Raw genomic sequence first — 21,973 nt, 5'->3', positions numbered from 1 at the left:
GTCACCTAGTCCAGTTCCCTGCACTCAACATAGAACTAAGTATTATCTAGACCATCCCTAATAGGCATTTGTCTAACCTGCTCTTAAAAATCTCCAGTGATGGAGATTCCACAACCTCCCTAGGCAATTTATTCCAGGGCTTAACCACTCTGACAGTGAGGAAGTTTTTCCTAATGTCCAACCTAAACCTCCCTTGCTGCAATTTAAGCCCATTGCTTCTTGTACTATCCTCAGAGGCTAACAAGAACAATTTTTCTCCCTCCTCCTTGTAACAACCTTTTATGTACTTGAAAACTGTTATGTCCCCTCTCAGTCTCCTCTTCCCCAGACTAAACAAACTCATTTTTTCAATCTTCCCTCATAGCTCATGTTTTCTAGACCTTTAATCATTTTTGTTGCTCTTCTCTGGTCTTTCTCCAATTTGTCCACATCTTCCTGAAACTTGGCACCCAGAACTGGACACAATACTCCAGCTGAGGCCTAATCAAAGCAGTACAGAGGGGAAGAATTACTTCTTGTGTCTTGCTTACAACACTACTGCTAATACATCCCAGAATGATGTTTACTTTTTTTGCAACAGTGTTACACTGTTGATTTATATTTAGCTTGTGATCCACTATGATGCCCAGATTCCTTTCTGCAGTACTCCTTCCTAGGCAGTGATTTCCCATTTTGTACATGTGCAACTGATTATTCCTTCCTAAGTGGAGTACTTTGCATTTGTCCTTATTGAATTTCATCCTATTTACTTCAGACCATTTCTCCAGTTTACCCAGATCATTTTGAATTTTAATCCTATCCTCCAAAGCATTTGCAACCCCTCCCAGCTCAGTATTATCCACAAACATTATGGCATTATCTAAATCACTGATGAAGATATTGAACAGAACCGGACCCAGAACCAATCCCTACAGGACCCCACTCGATATCCCGTTCCAGCTAGGTTGTGAACCACTGATAACTACCCTCTGGGAATGATTTTCCAACCAGTTATAGTAGCCCCATCTAGATTGTATTTCCCTACTTTGTTTATGATAAGGTCATGCAAGACAGTAAGTATCAAAAGCTGTACTAAAGTTAAGATATACCACATCTAATGCTTCCCCACTATCCACAAGGCTTGTTACCCTGTCAAAGAAAGCTATTAAGTTGGTTTGACACAATATGTTGTCGACATATCCATGCCAATTGTTACTTATCTTATTATCTTCTAGGTGTCTGCAAATTGATTGCTTAATTATTTGCTCTATTATCTTTCCAGGTACTGAAGTTAAGCTGACTGGTCTATAACTACCGGGGTTGTCCTTATTTCCCTTTTGACAGATTGGCACTATATTTCCAGTCCTCTGGACTTTCATCCATCTTCCATGATTTTTAAAGATAATCGCTAATGGCTCAGATATCTCTTCACTCAGCTCCTTGAGTATTCTAGGGTGTATTTCATCGGGCCTTGGTGACTTGTGTCTGTACAGTACACAGCACATTCAGGGTACTACTGAATTACTACTAGTTATTAATAAAAACAAATGTACTGTTCCTTACTTCATACAGAGGTAGAATGGATGATCTGTGAGTACTGTAGGAGCCAACAGCAAGATCGTGTCCTCTCATCGCAGGGTACTAAATAAATAATAAAAAAGACAAACCACTGTAATTGAAAACACCAATAAGACAATTTTACAAATCAATCCTCATGCACTCAGACACTACGGTGACGGACAGCAGTACAGAATCCTAAAAGAGAAGATCAGCTGTGCAGAGTCTGAGAAGGAAATTAAAACATGCAGCACCAGTCAAACAACAACGCCTTTGTGGCAATACGTGCTCTACAACTGATATAATTACAGTGAAAGGGGGTTTTGATGTGAGGGGGGCATGCAGAACAGCTTTCAAAGAGGAGAGAGACGGGACATCATTGAAGCATGTTTTCCTGTAGACTCAGTACCAGCAAAGCGTTGAATTAAAACTTGAGATAGAAAAATAACCATGTCGCAGTTATCATGTTGGCCGCAGGAAACAGGAAGGAAGGCTAGGTTTGGGCCTATATCATTTGTTTAACGTCTTTGACGTTTAAGTAGTTCTGACTAACCTGCTAATGCAGAATAAAAATGGATTACAAGCAACTACCACCTCTAGAGCTGCAAAGAGGATTTGTATAAACAAACAAAAACAGGGCACCATTTTCACATCATGATCACATAGACCTTCACTGTGCAGATTTGCCCTTTTTGTATTTTATGTCAACCTGTTGCTGGCATCCAAAGGTCCCCGCCTTCATAATTTTTCAGAAAACCACTTCTCTTTGTTTTGCTGCATCCAGGAATGGAGCAGCAAGGCAGAATTTGCAAAGTGTTACATGTACACACATGCTGCAGTTGAAAACAACTGCACATAGGTGAAGCATTTGAGAAAAAATTTGGTTTGTCCAATGTAATTCTGAGAGAGTTCAAAGGCCAACTGACATGCCATAGAAAATCTGAAATACATTGTAAGAGGAGGTTTCCTTAAACATGAGCATTATAAGGTTTTAGTCCTTCTCTTCCCCACCCTCTGGAATTTATCTGTTCTTCTTTATCCCTGACCCAAAGTTGCAATCTAGTGTTTGGAACTTTTCAGGCATCTTCGCAGCAATTACTTGTCATATGACAGAGGACAACTTTGTACAAAGAATAAAGAGAAGCAGACAAATTCTCATACAAACATGTCCAGTAATAATACTGATGGAGTGAAATATAGTAATCAGGATAGAGACTCTGGCCTGGCTGAGAATATGCTTGGTGTGGGATTGGGATGGATGGGTGTCAGACCCTATCTACATTAGGATATTTTACAAAAATTATTCCCACTGATGCTCATTTGCATCAGCTGATCTGGTGTTCGCACCAGTAAGAATCCTGCTAAAGACATGGCTCCAGTGGCTTCTTCTTCCCCAGGGTTAGTTAACATGATGGTGAGAAGACTATAGTGCTTCCATAGCCTTGTCTATACATGCTTTCACTGGAAGGAATTTCTCTGTAAAATTCTCAATCTAGACATGAGGTCCGAGTCTGAAAACACATACTACCAGCACAGTGCTTATAGTGCTGAACAGTCCCAGTGGTTTGAAAGTCAATATAGTCAGCCCTATGCCAAGACTGGGTGCTAAATTTTGACAAATGGCAACCACAAAAGGATCAACAACTTCATTATCATTCATCAATTCCACTGGTACCCACACATGTACTAGGCACTTTTGACAGACAGAACTCCTCATCCCTGTGCCAAGGAGCATACAGACTGAGGTCCTGGACGTGCAACAGTGTGCACGCAAGTTGATGCCCTGCCCCGCATCAAACCCATCAAAATGAATGGGGCTCCACAGGGGCATAAGAATCCACCCACAAACATCACATTAGAGGAATGGGGTCCAACACCCTGATCTTGCAACTGCTCTGACCATGCAGATTCCAATGCCCAGGCAGAGCAGGGCCAAAGTTAGCCAGCAAAGAGGATATCAAGCCAGAGAGAAGGTGGAGAAGGAAGGATATGAATAAGACTATGAGGTTAATCAGCAAGGGCTAGTGCCTGGCATAACTTGGTAAAGAGTGGGTTTTACATTTTAATGTATATATTCTGAGTAATCAGATGTCCAAGCTGGCTAGTTTCACGTATGCATTACGGCAAAAGTGGGTCTTAACCAGGGACTTTAATGGGAAGAGTGAAGCATCTTGTGGATTGTCTGGGGACCGGAACAGTGTTCCACGTACAGGGATGGCACAAATGGACAGATAGAGATGTCTGGGAGATACAGGGACTAATGGAGTATTGAGGCTGGTGGAACAGAAAGGATGGAGAATGTAAAAAAGAAAATGTTGGCTAACTGAAGGCATGGAGTGAAGAAGAGGGAATTAAGCAGATCCTTGAAGGTGAGGACAATAATGTGTAAAATAAAATAAAATCTGAACAAGTCTAAGTTAGACAACACAGTTCATTTTTTCACAATTTCACAAAGTACGATCATCATTGTGTCAACTGCATTAAGGAAAGCCAGTAAAAGCAAAGCCAGCTGGGGGTTGGAGAGATGATCTTACGCAGAAGTTCATAAATAACATCAAATTAACCCTGCACAAAATGTCACATTTTGGAGCATCATGTTACACCTTGATTTATTTGACAGAACACACATGGGATAAATCTAGGTCACATTTAAGACTAGATTAACATATTGCATTGACTTCAACAGCAACAACAACCAAAAAAAACCCCTTTTGACCGCAGCTCTGAATTTGATTTTCTCTTACCCGAGAGAGATTCTGCAGAGAGTTGCGGATATCATGCAGGACTCTGCGCAACTGCATTTCAACAGTAGAGGGCGGGTTAATGGCATGAGGCCGATGAGGATATCCAGCATGCCTTGGAGAGTAGGGGCATCCAAAAGCAGAAGCTAGTGCACTGCAGGAAGATCCTGAGATGCTTGGGATGCTATGGTTGCTCAATGTTCTCATATGTTCACACAACGGCCTGTCTTGCCAATCAGAAGGAATAGAGTGGAGAGAACATGTTGACTGAGATGTGTGTGCTGGTATGGACAACGGGCAGCTCTGTAATTTGTTGTGACTGGATTCATTCACTGACCTGTTCAGCCCACTCTGGGAAGTTTCTTTTTTCATGGGTGAAGGGGCAATGAACAGCGTGGTTTTACAGGTAGGAGGACTGTCATTTGTCTTGGTCACTGATTTCTTGTCCTCATCCACCGGTTTCTCTTCCCCTTCGGGTGTATACTTGTAGGTGAAAGAAGGGGGACTGCACAAAGTCTCTTTTCCTGGAGATAACCGGACATTTACAGAAGAGACAACTCTCACAGGATTCAGTAATGTAGTAGGGAGGGATTGGGACCGCCTCAGAGGATAACCTGATCCGGCAAACTGGTGTCTCTGCTTTAAGAGGAGGAGATCTTTTGACGTGAGTAGAGTGCGCCCTACTCTGGAATCAGAAGTGCTGCTGATCTTCATCTGGGCTCTTTGCAAAGCAACATTAACCCTGTCCACAGCAGAAGGGGATGAAATGCTGCTTTCAATGGATGCCATTGATCGGAGAATATGGTGTGTTTGGTACTGAGGAAATTCGCATTCACTGCTTTTGTCCAGATCACTCTCATCACTGCCTTCCTCTAGTAATTCAGATTCCTTCTGCTGAGTGGAAACCTCTTCACTTTCTGTACTGAAATCCCCTTGACCCATATCTGATGTCTGAGTCTGCTTGCTTTTACTACCTTGGCTCTCATCAGATACATGTTCCATGATTTTCTCAACATCTCCTGTTCTGTTTTTAGAAGGTACTTCAACTTCTATGAGGAGAAATTCCTCCTTTTCCTCAAACTCATTGAAATCCATCTGTTCTTCGGCTATTGGTGTCTTAATCTCCTCACCCAGCGACTTCACTGTTGTTTCACTGTCACAGCTGTCAGCGCTGCTTCCCATAGCCTGCAAAGACTCATGAACCTGTGAAAGGCAAAGCAGAGATAGGAGAAATGCCAAAGGAAGTGAGAGAACACTAAGAATACAACTTCTATCTTAATAAAATTCAGGCTAGTGACAGAGAAAGTCCATACTTCTGGGGGAAAATAATCCTAAATACAGGTATTCAATGGGAGGGAGAAATCTGGGAATCACTAATGCTGAAAGAACTATATTGGAGAGGAAGTTAAACAGGAGTATATAATGAGATATGACACTGAAACAGGCCAAGGCAAATACAATAAAATAGATGTTACAAAGCATGTGAGCCAGGGTCCTTTCTATACAACTTTATAATATTACGTTCCATTCTAGATACCTCATTGCCAGAAATATAAAATGAAGGTAGATCGGAGAGAAAGAGCAAAGTAATTTGGGGGCTCCAGAGACTTATAAAGAAAAATATTAGAACATAGCAAATACATATATTTTAGGTAAATGATGACTATGGGGGAGCAGCGTGTCCAGATATGATGCCACTGGTATCTGAAGGTTCTTATTCAACACCGATACACGAAGGTGATAATTGTCTTGGAAATATCTAGGTATATAGAAGGGGTACACACCAACGAGTGAGAGGAATTATTAGATGAGAGCACTTGGTGTCACTTTGAGGTATGGGATGAAATTAAGGCTGAACACATATTTCATTTATTTAAGAACACACACAAAATCCCAGTACTGTTACATGACTTGGAACCATCAAGCTTCGAGCAGGGGGTTGGACTAGGTGACCTCCTGAGGTCCCTTCCAACCCTGAGATTCTATGATTCTATGAAGTTCCACATGTTACGAGCCCCGGGGTGGCACCCAGCCTGTCAGACCTTTTGATCCAGCCCTCGAACTCTCACCGGGGAGCAGAGTCGGGGCTTACCCCACTCCTGCTGGGGAGTGGGGTCAGGGGCTTGCCCCGCTCCACATGTGCCATGGCTCCGCGAGGCTCCCGGAAGCAGTGGCATGTCCCGTCTCTGGCTCCTACACATGGGGGCAGCAAGGGGGTCCACATGCTGCCCTCACCCCAAGTGCTGGCTCTGCAGCTCCCATTGGCTGCGGTTCCCGGCCAGTGGGAGCTGCAAGGGTGGCACCTGCAGACAGGCTGGCGCACAGAGCCACCTGGCCAGTGCCGCACCTCCACATAGAAGCCAGAGCGGGAACATGCCACTGCTTCTGGTAAGCACAGCCTGGAGCCTGCACCCCGACTTCCTCCCATGCCCCAATCCCCTGCCCCAGCCCTGATCCCCCTCCTGGCCTCCAAACCCCTCAGTCCCAGCCCAGAGCACCCTCCTGCACCCCAAACCCTTCATCCCCAGCCCTACCCCAGAGCCCGCACCCCCAGCTGGAGCCCTCACCCCCCTCACACACACCAACACTCTGCTCCAGTCCAGAGCCCCCTCCTGCACCCTGAACCCTGCATTTCTGTCCCCACCCTGGAACTCACACCCCCAACCCAGAGTCTGAATCCCCTGCCCCACCCCAACCCCTGGCCTCAGCCTGGAGCCGCCTCCCATATTCCGAACCCCTATGCTCCACCCACAGCCTCCTCCTGCACCCCAAACCCCTCATCCCTGGTTCCACCCCAGAGCCCTCACCCCCTCCTACACCCCAACCAACAATTTCATGAGCATTCATGACCCACCATACCATTTCCATACCCAGATGTGGCCCTCAGGCCAACAAGTTTGCCCAGCCCTGTGCTAGCCTATGTAACTCTTTGGAATTTACCACTGTTAACCTTATCCTCCCTTCCTCTCCCTCTCACTGTTCAATCATGCTCACTTGTGAATCCTGTCTTAAATTAGATTGTAAGCTTTCATGGCAGGATCTGTGTCTGCATATGCATTTGAACAGACCATAGATACAATGGGGGCTCCCAATCCTAACTGGGACCTTTGGATACTACTGTAATATAATAAATAATAATAAAAAGGAATAGCAGCAAAAGTGAGTTCCATTAGACTGTAGAATGGTTCCCCTACGGAAGTGATACCAGACAATGGGGCTTCTACATTTAAAAGCTAGATTGGACAAGACACTAGGACAAATGTGTATAGGGTACAATCGGGGGCTTGCCATGGCACTGGTATTAGAAGACCCAAGAATTTTTTTCCAATCTCTGATTTCTATTGCTCTGCACCACCATAAAGATTCTATCAATTTGTTTACTATTACAAGATCATTTATGGAGTATATCAGGCAATAATACCCATCTCCACTTTGTCCTAAACAGAATTTTCAGCCACAAGCTTCATACTCATAGGTATTAATCTCTTTGTTACTTCTGTTAAACTAATGTAACTTACAAAGTTTGCAGAGCTGTCTGTCTACTGTTATACCAAGCAGGGGTATTCTATCTGCTACCCAAGATCCATAAACCTGGAAATCCTGGATGCCCCATCATCTCAGGCATTGGCACCTTGACAGCGGGATTGTCTGGCTATGTAGTCTCCCTCCTCAGGCCCTACGCTACCAGTACTCCTAACTATCTTCGAGACACCACTGACTTCCTGAGGAAACTACAATCCATCGGTGATGTTCCTGAAAACACCATCCTAGCCACTATGATGCAGAAGCCCTCTACACCAACATTCCACACAAAGATGGACTACAAGCTATCAGGAACAGTATCCCCGATAATGTCACGGCAAACCTGGTGGCTGAACTTTGTGACTTTGTCCTCACCTATAACTATTTCACATTTGGAGACAATGTATACCTTCAAATCAGCAGCACTGCTATGGGTTCCCGCATGGCCCCACAGTATGCCAACATATTTATGGCGGACTTAGAACAACGCTTCCTCAGCTCTTGTCCCCTAATGCCCCTGTTCTACTTGAGCTACATTGATGACATCTTCATCATCTGGACCCATGGAAAAGAAGCCCTTGAGGAATTCCACCATGATTTTGACAAATTTCTATCCCACCATCAACCTCAGCCTGGACCAATCCACACAAGAGATCCACTTCCTGGACCCTACAGTGCTAATAAGCAACTACAATACCCACCTGCTGAAGTAAAGAAACAGAGTGACAGAGCCAGAAGAGTACCCAGAAGTCACCTACTACAGGACAAGCCCAACAAAGAAAATAACAGAACGCCACTAGCCATCACCTTCAGCTCCCAACTAAAACCTCTCCAACGCATCATCAAGGATCTACAACCTATCCTGAAGGATGACCCATCACTCTCACAGATCCTGGGAGACAGGCCAGTCCTCGCTTGCAGACAGCCCCCCAACCTGAAGCAAATATTCACCAGCAACCACACACCACACAACAAAAACACTAACCCAGGAACCTATCCTTGCAACAAAGCCCATTGCCAACTGTGTCCACATATCTATTCAGGGGATACCATCATAGGGCCTAGTCACATCAGCCACACTATCAGAGGCTCGTTCACCTGTACATCTACCAATGTGATATATGCCATCATGTGCCAGCAATGCCCCTCTGCCATGTACACTGGCCAAACCGGACAGTCTCTACGTAAAAGAATAAACGGACACAAATCAGACATCAAGAATTATAACATTCAAAAACCAGTCAGAGAACACTTCAATCTCTCTGGTCACTCGATTACAGACCTAAAAGTGGCAATTCTTCAAAAAAAAAAAAAAACCCGTCAAAAACAGACTCCAACGAGAGACTGCTGAATTGGAATTAATTTGCAAACTGGACACCATTAACTTAGGCTTGAATAAAGACTGGGAGTGGATGTGTCATTACACAAAGTAAAATATTTCCCCATGTTTATTTTTCCCCCCTACTGTTCCTCACAGGTTCTTGTCAAGTACTGGAAATGGCTCACCTTAATTATCACTACAAAAGGCTCCCCCCACCACCACTCTCCTGCTTGCAGTAGCTCACCTTAAGTGATCACTCTCATTATAGTGCGTATGGTAACACCCATTGTTTCATGTTCTTTATGTATATAAATCTCCCCACTATATTTTCCACAGCATGCATTCAATGAAGTGAGCTGTAGCTCATGAAAGCTCATGCTCAAATAAATTTGTTCGTCTCTAAGGTGCCACAAGTACTCTTTTTCTATTTGCGGATACAGACTAACACGGCTGCTACTCTGAAACCTGTTATACCTTATTCATCCACAAGTCATCTCCACAATCTTAAAATTGTTGGAAGGAGAATCCCTCCAATTTCCTTTTGATAGAAGAAGTCCTTGATATACCCCTTCAAAACAACCCAAAGGAATGCAACATCTGCCTCGGAAATCTTTATTTTAGAATTTGGAGGAGTGGGAAATGTATTGGCAGCTCCAATTTTTTCAGTTTGCTCTTCTATTTCAAAGGAGCTGTTAGAGTAAGTTATTTAACAGTAGATGGCACTAATTTACCATGATTTTAGAAAACAATCTCTACCCATTTTTATTCCTTGAGACTTTTTTTTTCCCCAAGTCCTCTCCCCAGCTGCCAAGCTCTCACTTTCTTCTTATATTAGCCTAACTACTCACCCAGATTTTTTCATTCAACTATGTACTTGGTTGAAATAAAACAGCGAAGGCAACAGTCTAAACATTCCATAGCACAAACTAATACTGTCTCATTCACCATAATTTCTTGATGTACCCATTAAAACAAGTAAAATAGAAAACAAAATATAGTTCATTTTTCTAATGAACACAGACAACCATCACTACTGGGTCCCATCTAGGCCACTAAGAACTTAGTTACAACATGGTTTTATTTAGTAGGAGTACATGGGACCTTAGACAAGTTTTATAACTAGTTTGAAGATCAGCACAGACCAGGAATGATTTACTCTTACTCTAACATAAAAGCACTGACTTCAGTCAATTTACTCTTGATTTACCCCAGGGAGGTGGAAAAATAGCCATCAATATAGGAAAACTGAATGATTAGCAGAAAAAAAACATATTGTCCTATTTATACTAATCTTTTCTCACTGGATATTATGAAAGAAGGGGAAGCAGTTTTAAAGGTTCAGCCAGTGAGCAAAGGTTTACCAAAAATCAGTGAACAAGAAATATTGAACGTAAAGCTTATCCCAGGTCCCAAATCATTCAGATCAGATTATCCATCTAGAAGACTTCAAAAAAAGTCAATGCAAAGCTACAAAAGGAGAGCAGGCAAGTCCAGTCTTGAAATGGAAAATCCTGTCAGGATCCAGGACTGATAAAACAAAACAAAAATAGTATCACAATAATCAGCCACTTCTCCAACCACAATGTTATCATCATTGTTTAGTATTTGTATTACTGTAGCCTCTAAAGGTACATCTACACAGCTAGCAGCAGCCCACAGCAGTAAGCTCCCCAGCTTGGCTCAGACTTGGGCTCGCACTATGGCACTAAAAATAGCTGCATGGATATCCCCTTCCCTAGCCTTCAGAGCCCAAGCCACAATGTCTACACAGCTAGTTTTAGCAAGCTCCACAAGTCCAAGTCTGCTGACCCAGGCTTGGAAGCTCACTGCCGTGAGCTGCGTAGATACCCTCAGAGCCCTAGTCATGGACCAGGAACTCATTATGCTAGAATCTACGAGCAGCTTACCTGAAGGTGACTAAGCGAAAAGCAATCCGTAGATGAATCTTCAGCAAAGCCACTGCTATCAGAATGCTGACTAGCAGTTCGCAATAGTTGGTCTGTAAAGAAAAACGAGGAAACTATGGTAAGTTTGAGATAGATTTGGCAATTTCCTGCAATATCCTTGGGAGATTTTATTGAATTAAAATTTATCTATCTTTTAGGGTCCATTGTATTAAATTAATGGTTTATGTACCATTGTGGGCTGGGATTGTATTTAACCTCTCTAGGAGGGAGACGGGGTGTAACCCTGGGAAGTGGTATAAATGTCAAAGGATATTGAACAATGTGCCAGGCAAGAATGGGTTTTTGGGACAAACAGGGTCAAGTGCTTTTCATGGGACTTTCTAGAGGGAGGCGATTACAAATGCCCCACCTTCCTCCGGTTATGCAAAAACCCAGCCTTTTGAAGCTATGCCCTGAGGAGAGGATCATTGCCTGCTGATTATGGAATTTCAAGATCAAAGGCAAGACTAACCTATTCATGGGTGTGCTTGTTCTGAGCTCAAGTGGTTATGAGCTGGTAAGCCACATTAAAAAACCCTTTGTGGGGTCTGAAAGACTAACTCCTGCCAGAGCCCTTGTTGGAGCTGGGGAGCCTGGCCTGTCTAGGCATTCTGGCTTGCTAGGAATATCACAGGGTAGCCAAAGAACTGTGCTGCCTTCACACCCAGGTAGGGGGAAGAAAGATGCGGGTCTCTGCCCAAGAGAGGTGATGGCTGAGGAGCCAGGAGCCAAGAGCGGGTGTCCTTGCTGGACCACAGAGGAGGGAACTGTGACAAAGTTTATATACAGAGACTTTTAAATCAAAGCACATTAACTTTATGCTATGCTGAGATACCAAGACAACAGATGCCTTTGAAAGCTAGAAATAGAATGGTCCCATTTCCAAATCATCCATCACAAAAAGCAAAATTTGGTGGCAACATGTGGGGTTTTTTTGTTTGTTTTTTTTTTGGGGGGGGCGCGATTGCTTTGAAACACGAGAAAGTACAAAAGGCTCTCTCAAAATGTCCTACTTGGGAAATGTTGACTAGCCGTGGGATACTGGCCATCTTTTACATTTGCCTTACCCGTGTTCGAGCGTGGCGAAAGAAAATTGCATTATGCTGCTGCTACTAACCCCTTACTTCCTCCAAGGTTCCTTCCCCAAAGCTGAGCCAGTGGCCACCCACATACGCATGCAGTCAGTGCTCCAGTGGTTTGCTGCACTTCCCCCCTCCCACCCAACAGCTGCAGCAGATGGCAGGGCTGTTCCCTCCTCCAGTGAAGGGGGAAAGGGGACACCACATGAGACCACTAGCCTCTGCCAGCCTATCTCCCAGTCTAGAACGGACTGCAAGGAGCTGAGGGCAATAAACAGTCATAACTTCACATTACGTCAGGGATCAGAAAAGACCACACATACACTAGGCCTTTGCAAGTGGTTGTCAGACCTCTGAAAAAAGCCAGAGAATTAGATTTTTTTTTTATCCCTGACAGGCTCGGAGTCCACATGCAAAATGTAGCCTGAGAAAATGCCCCTGAAAACATGACAATCAGGGGATCAGTCTAAGCACAAAGAGTGAGATGCTCATCCCTGTTCCCCTGCCTCATCCCCATTCCCTTTACTCTAGGTAAGATGGCTGGAATAGCATAAAGGGGGCTCTGAAAGCCCTGGTTCCACCCATGGAAAGATTCTCCTGTTACAGGAACTCCAAAGGCAGCCATAAGACTGCCTGCCAAAGATACCTTCACAAGCCCTAGCATTTTAGATGTTTTGGGGGCAGGTGTTGACTGCAGGCTTGCAGCATGAGATACTGCAGAGATTTCAGGTAGCAACAGTGCCTAGTGGGCATTCTGAAGAGACCACTGTTACTTAGACAGGCCCACAGGCCCCTTCAGCCTTTGGAGAAATCCAGGATGTGCAAGCATGGCTTAATGTTACTGTAGCCCCTACCCTGACCCATGGGCTGAGAGTTCAGTACCGTGCCTCTTAGGGTATGCCTACACAGCAATAAAATACCCATGGCTGGCCCGGGTCAGCTGCCTCAGGCTTGCGAGACTTGGGCTGCGGAGCTGTAAAATTGCTGTGTAAGTATTTGGGCATGAACTCTTGGACGCCATGAGGGTAACTTAGAACGGCAAGTTTTGCAGCAGACACCCATTGTACATTTCACAATAACACTCCTATAGTACAGAACTTTATACATCTATGAAGTCATGCTGCCTAAGATGGAGGCATATATAATACATATATAGTAAAAACTTTGAGGACCAAACAGCAGTATCACTAATTGACATATTTTCCCCAAAATATTCAATAAGGAATTAAAGCACCTGCATTCTTCTATCTGCAAAAGAGTGTTCAAAAGATGCTGAAACATAATTGCACGACTAGTTAGCTAACAATAACTATTAATCATTGTTGCCTACAAGACAAATTATACTGAAGCGAGGAAAATGTTAACCAAATCAGACTCCATATGCAAATGAAGCATCCCGATTGACTATAGTCAAGATAGTTAAATCCAAAGCAGACTGCAAAGAGTTACAAAGGGATCTCACAGAACTGGGTGACTGGGAAACAATATGGCAGATGAAATTCAATGGCGATAAATGCAAAGTAATGCATATTGGAAAACATAATCCCAACTATACATATAAAATGATGGGGTCTAAATTAGCTGTTACCACTCAAGAAAGAGATCTTAGAGTCATTGTGGATAGTTCTCTGAAAACATCCACGCAATGTGCAGCAGCAGTCAAAAAAGCTAACAATTTTGGGAATCATTAGGAAAGGCATAGATAAGACAGAAAATATCATATTGCCTCTATATAAAGATGTGGGCATACCATGGATTGAATAATGCATGCAGTTCTGTTTGCCCCATATCAAAAAAGATATATTGGAATTGGAAAAAAGTTCAGAAAAGGACAACAAAAATGATTAGGGGTATGGAACAACTTCCATATGAGGAGAGAATAATAAAACTGGGACTTTTCAGCTTGGAAAAGAGATGACTAAGGGGGGAATATGATAGAAGTCTATAAAATCATGACTGGTGTGGAGAAAATAAATAAGGAAGTGTTATTTACTCCTTCTCATAACACAAGAACTAGGGGTCACCAAATGAAATTAATAGGCAGCAAGTTTAAAACAAATAAAGGAAGTATTTCTTCACACAATGCACAGTCAACCTGTGGAACTCTTTGCCAGGGGATATTGTGAAGACCAAGACAACAAGAGGGTACAAAAATGAACTAGATAAATTCATGGAGGATAGGTCCATCAATGACTATTAGCCAGGATGGGCGGGTGTGCAAAACCATGCTCTGAAGAGTCCCTAGCTTCTGTTTGCCTGAAGTTGGGAATGGCTGACAGGGGATGGATCATTTGATGATTACCTGTTCTGTTCATTCCCTCTGAAGCACCTGGCATTGGCCACTGTCGGAAAACAGGATACTGAGCTAGATGGACCACTGGTCTAACCCAGTATGGCCATTCTTATGTTCTTATAGAGCTGCTTATGAACTTCAGAGCTATAGTGCACAGATTCCTAATATTTCAGGTAAAGACATTCCCCAATATGTGTACTGTTTCTTGTTTTAGGAAGTCGTATTGCCTCTCATGACAATAAATCTTTATGACCCTCAAAGCCTAATTCTGCTTACTGTGCATAGATCCCAAATCCCGGGTTCTAGTGAGGGTCCGGTGTACTTTAAATCACTTTCTGTTACATCACATTTTTGCATCTGCTTCAGCATCCCTCAGCTACTACTACTTTGGGGGTGGGGGGGGCGGAACACACCTCTTTTCCACATTTCACCTGTGTTGACAATTTCACAAATGTGTTTAATTGTGGGGGGACATTTTGAGGTTAATCAGGCAAGGCATTTTTAATAGACAGGATAACTTTTATCCAAGGATGAATCAGTATTACTCTACTTTTCCTTACACCAAAAAAAACACACCTTATCTCTATTCCCTTTATGTACCAAAAAACACGCATCTGCCATACTGTGTACGCAGTAAAGATATTAAGAAAGGGTGCTGTTAGTATTCGAGTTACATGATTTTGGCTCTGGTCCATAATAGAAATATTATCAGCTACTATGCTGGGCTATGCAGATGTACAAAGGTACCTTCCTCACAACTGCATATGGGCTTCTGATAAAGATTCAGAGACTCTCCTCCCTTTCCACCATTTTGGAGCACATATTTGGCTCATACAGGTTAGAAAAAGGTGCAAAGGACCCACTGAGCTAGACAGATCATGGACAAAATGGCACAAACCCCAGGCAACAGAGAGTTTTCCTGGAAGAGGGACAATCACACAAGGTGCCTGCAACCCATGTTCCACAATCAGGACTGCAGGTGTCCAACTCAGCCCCCAAAAAAGGGCAGTGCTGGCTCATGAAGGGCATGCCTGGATGTCGAAAATGTGCACTGCCTCTGTCATAAAGCTTAATGTAAAGCTACCTTCCATTACAGAACACAAGGGAACATGACACTTCACCTGCCCTCCACCAAGGTTAATGCCCTCTGGATTCAGTGGCCTCCCACATGCTTAGATTGGTGTAATTTGTACCAGCCAGAGGAAGTCAGTCAAGCCCATTCCATCTCCTCTGTTTGCATTGTAGCATAGGCATCATCTCTTCAGAAAGTTTGACAAAGACCTCTTCCCCAACAGACTGCAAGAGGCCATAAGGAGATTATGAAAGGGAAACTGGGAAGAGCAGGAGCCAGCCAAGATGAACAGATAAAGTGGAACATTTAACACACTTTCCAACTAAACTAGGAAAGGAATGAATGCACCCTCCCTGCACTGCATGGCTGGTGTGATATTAAAAAACAAAATCATTTAAATCATTAAAATATTCAAAATATGCCAGTGCAATTTATGCATTCAAAAACATTTAGGCCGACAAAACTTTGAAGAAAAGAGAATATAGGAGTCCCTGATTTATAAGCATGTCTGCATTTGATGGGTGCACAGCACAGTAATTAACAAATAGTGGAATAACTAACTACGCTCTACTTTACCCTACTTGCCTCTCAACCAGCTAGGATTCTCATCATGCCAACAGTCCAGTCAACTAAAGGCAACTTACCTAAACATCAGAATAGTATTTCTGCTATCATCTGCCCGAGTTTGTGCATCTGGCAGAGAAAAGAAGAAGCAGTGCATTGAATCTGTTTATTAACATCTAGCAATATTTGGGTTACTTGTTGCAATGCTTTGCATCATGGATACTACTAAACCCAAATGCAATAAGCTTTTATATCAATATTTCAGATTTGGGTGGGAGGTGCCTACTTATGGGGACCTAAGAGTACTCTCACCTGGGTGCTTCCTTTTTCCCATGTGGTACTCTGCTGACTCTGCCTGGAAGAGGAGCTCAGATCACTGTCTACAGCCAAATATGCACTACACAGTGACAGCAGGGGACACCGCTACCATAAGCCGTGACAAGTCTTCCCTCAAGGAAAGTGAAGGGGCGTCATAGCATGTGGAGGACATGAGCATGAACTCCCCCAAATAGCTGGCTAATTTCAGGCCTCTCTTTCTGTAGATATGTAGGTGTGTACACACTCCCACCTGCCCTACCTGGGGCAGTAAATATCAAATGAATTAACAGTGGTATTGCCATTAATGTGTACTACTAGCCCATAACTATGGCCTTCATTTTCAAGAGTTATTCGTGATTTTGCCTGCCAAACTTGAGACATCTTGACGGGGGCTGATTTTTGGCAGCTGGCTGCTCAACTTCTGAAAGTCAGGTACTCCTAAGGAATCACAAGCTTGGTATTCAAAAATCACTAGACCCTGAAAACATAGCACTACGTCTCTTACATCTCAGATGTACAGCCTGTATTTGTGAAGCTCTATTCAGAAGGAGCCAGAAAGAAGTCGCTGTTGCATAAATGCAAGTCATCATTAAATGAAGAATTTTGTTTTCCAGCTAACAAAAGCTTCCTTCCAGCTAACTTTGCAATCGCTTTTTTATATTGGACATTTAGCAGAACTTTATGTTTACAGCACAAAGCAACTGAAGCTCTTCATTTCACTCTACAGTCTCCCTACAAAAACCCCACAAGCAAAACATAGCTACATTTGAATTATGTAATAACAAATGCCAACTCTGAGCATACTGGATAAACTAGTTCAGTACCATTTACAAGACATGACCTAAAAAGTACATTAGGCTGGTCTTACCATGTTAGAGATACTTAGCGTTCTCCATGCAGTGTTTGACAAACTAAGACACTAATAGCAAAACAAAACAATACAACACAACAGCACTCAAGATAGTTAAGTCCCAGGCAGACTGTGAAGAGCTACAAAGGGATCTCTCAAAACTGGGTGACTGGGCAACAAAATGGCAGATGAAATTCAATGTTGATAATTACAAAGTAATGCACGTTGGAAAACATAATCCCAACTATACATATAAAATGATGGGGTCTAAATTAGCTGTTACCACTCAAGAAAGAGATCTTGGAGTCATTGTGGATAGCTCTCTGAAAACATCCACGCAATGTGCAGCGGCAGTCAAAAAAGCGAACACAATGTTGGGAATCATTAAGAAGGGGATAGATAATAGGACAGAAAATAAATATATTGCCTCTATATAAATCTACAGTACGCCCAAATCTTGAATTCTGCATGCAGATGTGGTCGCCACAGCTCAAAAAAGATATACTGGAATTGGAAAAGGTTCAGAAAAGGGCAACAAAAATTATTAGGGGTATGGAATGGCTGTCATACGAGGAGAGATAAATAAGACTTTTCAGCTTGAAAAAGGGATGACTGGGGGGGGGGGGGGATATGATAGAGGTCTATAAAATCAGGACTGGTGTGGAGAAAGTAAATAAGGAAGTGTTATTTACTCCTTCTCATAACACAAGAACTAGGGGTCACCAAATGAAATTAATAGGCAGCAGGTTTAAAACAAACAAAAGGAAGTAATTTTTCCACACAGTGCACAGTCAATCTGTGGAACTCCTTGCCAGAAGATGATGTGAAGGCCAAGACTATAACAGGGTTCAAAAAAGAACTAGATAAATTCATGGAGGATAGGTCCATTAATGGCTATGAGCCAGGATGGGCAGGGATGGTGCCCCTAGCCTCTGTTTGCCAGAAGCTGGGAATGGGCAACAAGGAATGGATCATTTGATGATTACCTATTCTGTTCATTCCCTCTCGAGCACCTGGCATTGGCCACTGTCAGAAGACAGGATACTGGGCTAGATGGACCCTAGCTCTGACCCAGTATGGCCGTTCTCATGTTCTTAATAATTTGCAAGCCACTTTAAAAAATAAGCTTGCCATTTATAATAAAAAAAACATTAATTTAAAAATGAAATTGTGTGCTAATAGATGACACTGGCTGCTGTAGAATTCAGCATCTTTTAGGCATGTTTTAATAATCACCAGCCTATTTCAATGGAAAGGAAAAGAACCACCCATTTTTAGTTTAAATACTGTACATTTTACTACAGACCCTCTTAAAAACGCCTTGGAAACTACAATAAAAAAAAAGTCAGAGTAAGCAGCCACAGTCCTCCTTTTGGAAGTACAATGTCATTGTAAGTATTTTCTCCTTTTATATCTCATAAATTCATAATATTCTGTTCTGAACAGCACCACCCTGGTATGGATAGAGAAATAGCCTTCCAAAAACAAAGACACAAGCCTGCATCTGTGAAGATTACATGTGAAAAATGTATTTCTGTTTGGGTGCTTATGTACAATGAAACCATGCAACTGAAACAGGTTAGTGTATGTTAAAATACTTCACAACAAATACGTTGTAACAAAGAACTAGAGTTTCCACTCAGAGCTGAACTGAGCTAAGGGATCCCTAGCAAGACTAAGGGTATGTCTATAATACCTGCCGGATCGGCGGGCAGCGATCAATCCAGCAGAGGTTGATTTATCGCGTCTAGACTAGATGCAATAAATCGACCCCTGAGCACTCTCCCATCAACTCTCGTACTCCACCGCCGCAAAAAGTGCAGGCAGAGTCAACGGGGGGGGGTTGCAGCAGTCGACTCACTACAGCAAAGACACCGCGGTGAGTAGGTCTAAGTACATCGATTTCAGCTACATTATTCATGTAGCTGAAGTTGTGTAACTTAGATCGATTCCCCCCCCCACAGTGTAGACTAGGCCTAGGACTCTTGTTCAGAGACAGCAGCCAAGATTTTTTCCAACGCAACTAGTAGTTTTTGGTGCCTCTGCATTTGTTGAGCACTTGCTCTCTGAAATCAGGCCCCTTGTCTCCATTTGAGCACCCAAAAATCACTAGTCACCTAAAATGCTTCTCTTCTTGAAACTTCACTGAAATTGGTATGGCCTTGTAAGATTCTTACACTAAGACAGTAATGTTTGGAAATAGTCTCAACTTTTATGTTTAAAGTGACAGTTTCGCTATCATTGTAATAGAGAAGATAAATAGAACTGACCCAACAATCAAATAAAGGTAAATGTTTAACAAAACAGGACAGTAGATGGCTTGTAGCATGATAATGACACAAAGTCTGCTGAGGTTTGACAGTTATTTTGTATCCTATGTGAAATAAATGTTTAGGCTCAGACTACTTTCTAGCATAGTAGCTGTCCCCATCACAATTAGCACCCTTCTCAGTAGATTCAGCCGAGAATGTGCATAGGCATGGAAAATTAACTATTCTCTCACTTCTATGCAGCTGTTCCCAGAACTGAGCTGAAGCACAGTGGAGGGGCAATATGGTAAAGCATGTACTGCTGTTGCCAATTATACCAGTTTTGTGGCTATCCAGAAGTTTTCCATTGCTGGGGCTGTCTGGCACCTTTCATGAGCACCAAGATTATGCAGGGCTTTGGGCACATTTTTTTCCTGAGGTGGGTGGAGGTCTATATAACACACCTTCAGTTAGAAATAGAAGACTGTTTTTGGTGGGAAAAGTGCAGCTACTAAGGCTTTGAACTTCCTTCAATGTTGGTGAAGACCTGACAAATAGGAAACCCCTTCAAAAAAATCAGATCTCTGCCATACAAACTGCACAGAGCTTTTTACCTGGGGACTGTAGTCAAATATCAACTGTACCTATAGACAGGTATACCAAACGTGTGTACAATCCTGAGGAAAAAGAAATCAAGATGGGGATACTGTGAAAGAGGTTAGTTACTGACAGAACTTCTGTCACTTTCTCTTTTCCTGTCCTACCTTTCACAATAGCGGACTAGTAGTCAGTGCAACTGTACGTGTATTCTGAGAAAAACTGCAGTACCTATACAGGAAACCATCCTTATTAGGCAGTTTTTAATCTTCAGAGTTCACTTCAAGGTATCCTCAAACGTAGTGAATGCACCTTTACGGCTCTTGTTAGAAGACCACCTCATTTTATACAACTTAAATGTCTCTTAAAAATCTCTTAAATTGTTGCTTTAAACAGATTTCTGCCTCTCTTTAGTTTTTGCTGGGATCAGGCGTCCACGTATACATTCCCTAAAAGAACCATTCACTTAATACATCAGGGTCTTTCATTTGGTTACACGTGCATCAGCTGGAGTCTAAACTTAATTTGCCAGCTTTGCATGAAAAGCAATAACAATGAAAAAATTAATTTAAACCTCTGCCTTGCCCCTCTCCCTGTCCAAAATATAAAATAACGTCATTCAAGATGAAAGCGTGCAACAAATGTGCTACATAATCCAGGTCAGGGAGTTTGCCATCTGAAGAACTAGCACTTCCACCAAGTGCACACAGATTGACCCTTGGTGTAGTCAAAATGCAGACGTAGCATAGCAAATAGTAAAAAACTGGATATACCATACAATTTAGGTTTAAAACAATATAATTTTAGTTTAAATGGGAATCTTATATTACAAGATCTGGATGGGAAAAAAAACATAAAAACTCAATCATCATTTCAGTTTCTCTGCGCCATCGTCAATGGTACAAAAGTCATAACATTAATTGAGGTTGTAAGGCTGCCTCATCTCCTGAATTTAGGGTGCCACGTTGCAATTACCTTCTGATTTTAAACTTAATTGAAAAGAAGGGCTCCCCCGCCCCTTTTTTTTGGAGGATTACAACTTAAGTAGTTTTAAATACCCGAGTCAGCACTTCAAGATTCAGAGACACTTTTAGGATTGCCCTGGCTCCGAGGACTAGAAGTCCACTCACCTCTTCTTGAATTGGTCAAGTATAGCTGGTGAGAAGTTGGAAAATGTACTGCTTCTCCCTCTGTGCTTTGAATCTAGAAGAGAGGAGATTTGTATATTTAGTTATACCGGTGGAACGTGTTCCTGCATCTCAGATTGTGTACAGCGTATACAATTTCAGGGAATCTTTTTTTAATCCACCAGGTCTGCAACAACAGGTAGCAACCGTTATTCTAATGTATCTTATCTTGCAAATTAAAATAATTCTTAAATTTAGCATTGTAAGAGAACTGTAAAAGAATACCAATCTCTGCAACAATGCCTCCAGTTTTGCAAAATAATGCCTCTGTCTCGCCTTACATTAATTCCCATAAACACTAGGTCACCATCCTGTGACATAATAGTCTGTTAATATTGAGAATCTTATCACTCTTTGACACAAGACTAAACTAGTAATGTAATTCTATCTTTACCATGGTACATTGCTTTTTCCATTCACATTATTTCATACCCTTTGGGAAATGCAGTTCTTTTTAGCCTCTTGCATAAATAAGAAGCATGATGTGTGAATAAAATACATTTAGGCTGGTCTACACTGGGGGGAGGGGAATCGATCTAAGTTACGCAACTTCAGCTACATGAATAACATAGCTGAAGTCGACGTACTTAGACCTACTCACCGCGGTGTCTTCGCTGCAGTGAGTCGACTGCTGCCGCTCCCCCGTCGACTCTGCCTGCACCTCTTGCAGCGGTGGAGTACAGGAGTTGATGGGAGAG

At 42.6% G+C, this 21,973-nt stretch overlaps 1 protein-coding gene across 5 annotated transcripts in view; it reads right to left on the bottom strand.

Moving 5' to 3' along the window:
- ITPRID2 (ITPR interacting domain containing 2) overlaps positions 1-21,973 on the bottom strand; it is a 56,264-nt gene that overhangs the window by 12,252 nt on the left and 22,039 nt on the right. For all 5 annotated transcript variants that reach the window (XM_084642920.1, XM_084642923.1, XM_084642919.1 and 2 more), the window contains 4 exons: positions 21,219-21,291; positions 11,028-11,119; positions 4,281-5,480; positions 1,543-1,620 (listed from right to left, as the gene is read on the bottom strand). In XM_084642920.1, coding sequence (XP_084499046.1) covers positions 1,543-1,620; positions 4,281-5,480; positions 11,028-11,119; positions 21,219-21,291 — 1,443 coding nt within the window. The remainder of the gene's footprint in view (positions 1-1,542; positions 1,621-4,280; positions 5,481-11,027; positions 11,120-21,218; positions 21,292-21,973) is intronic.

This window comes from Lepidochelys olivacea (genome assembly GCF_965140295.1).
Source record: "Lepidochelys olivacea isolate rLepOli2 genome assembly, chromosome: 11".
Lineage (NCBI taxonomy): Eukaryota > Metazoa > Chordata > Testudines > Cheloniidae > Lepidochelys > Lepidochelys olivacea.
Note: the sequence above shows the minus strand (reverse complement) of the source record. Positions and strands in the feature narration are given on the sequence as shown.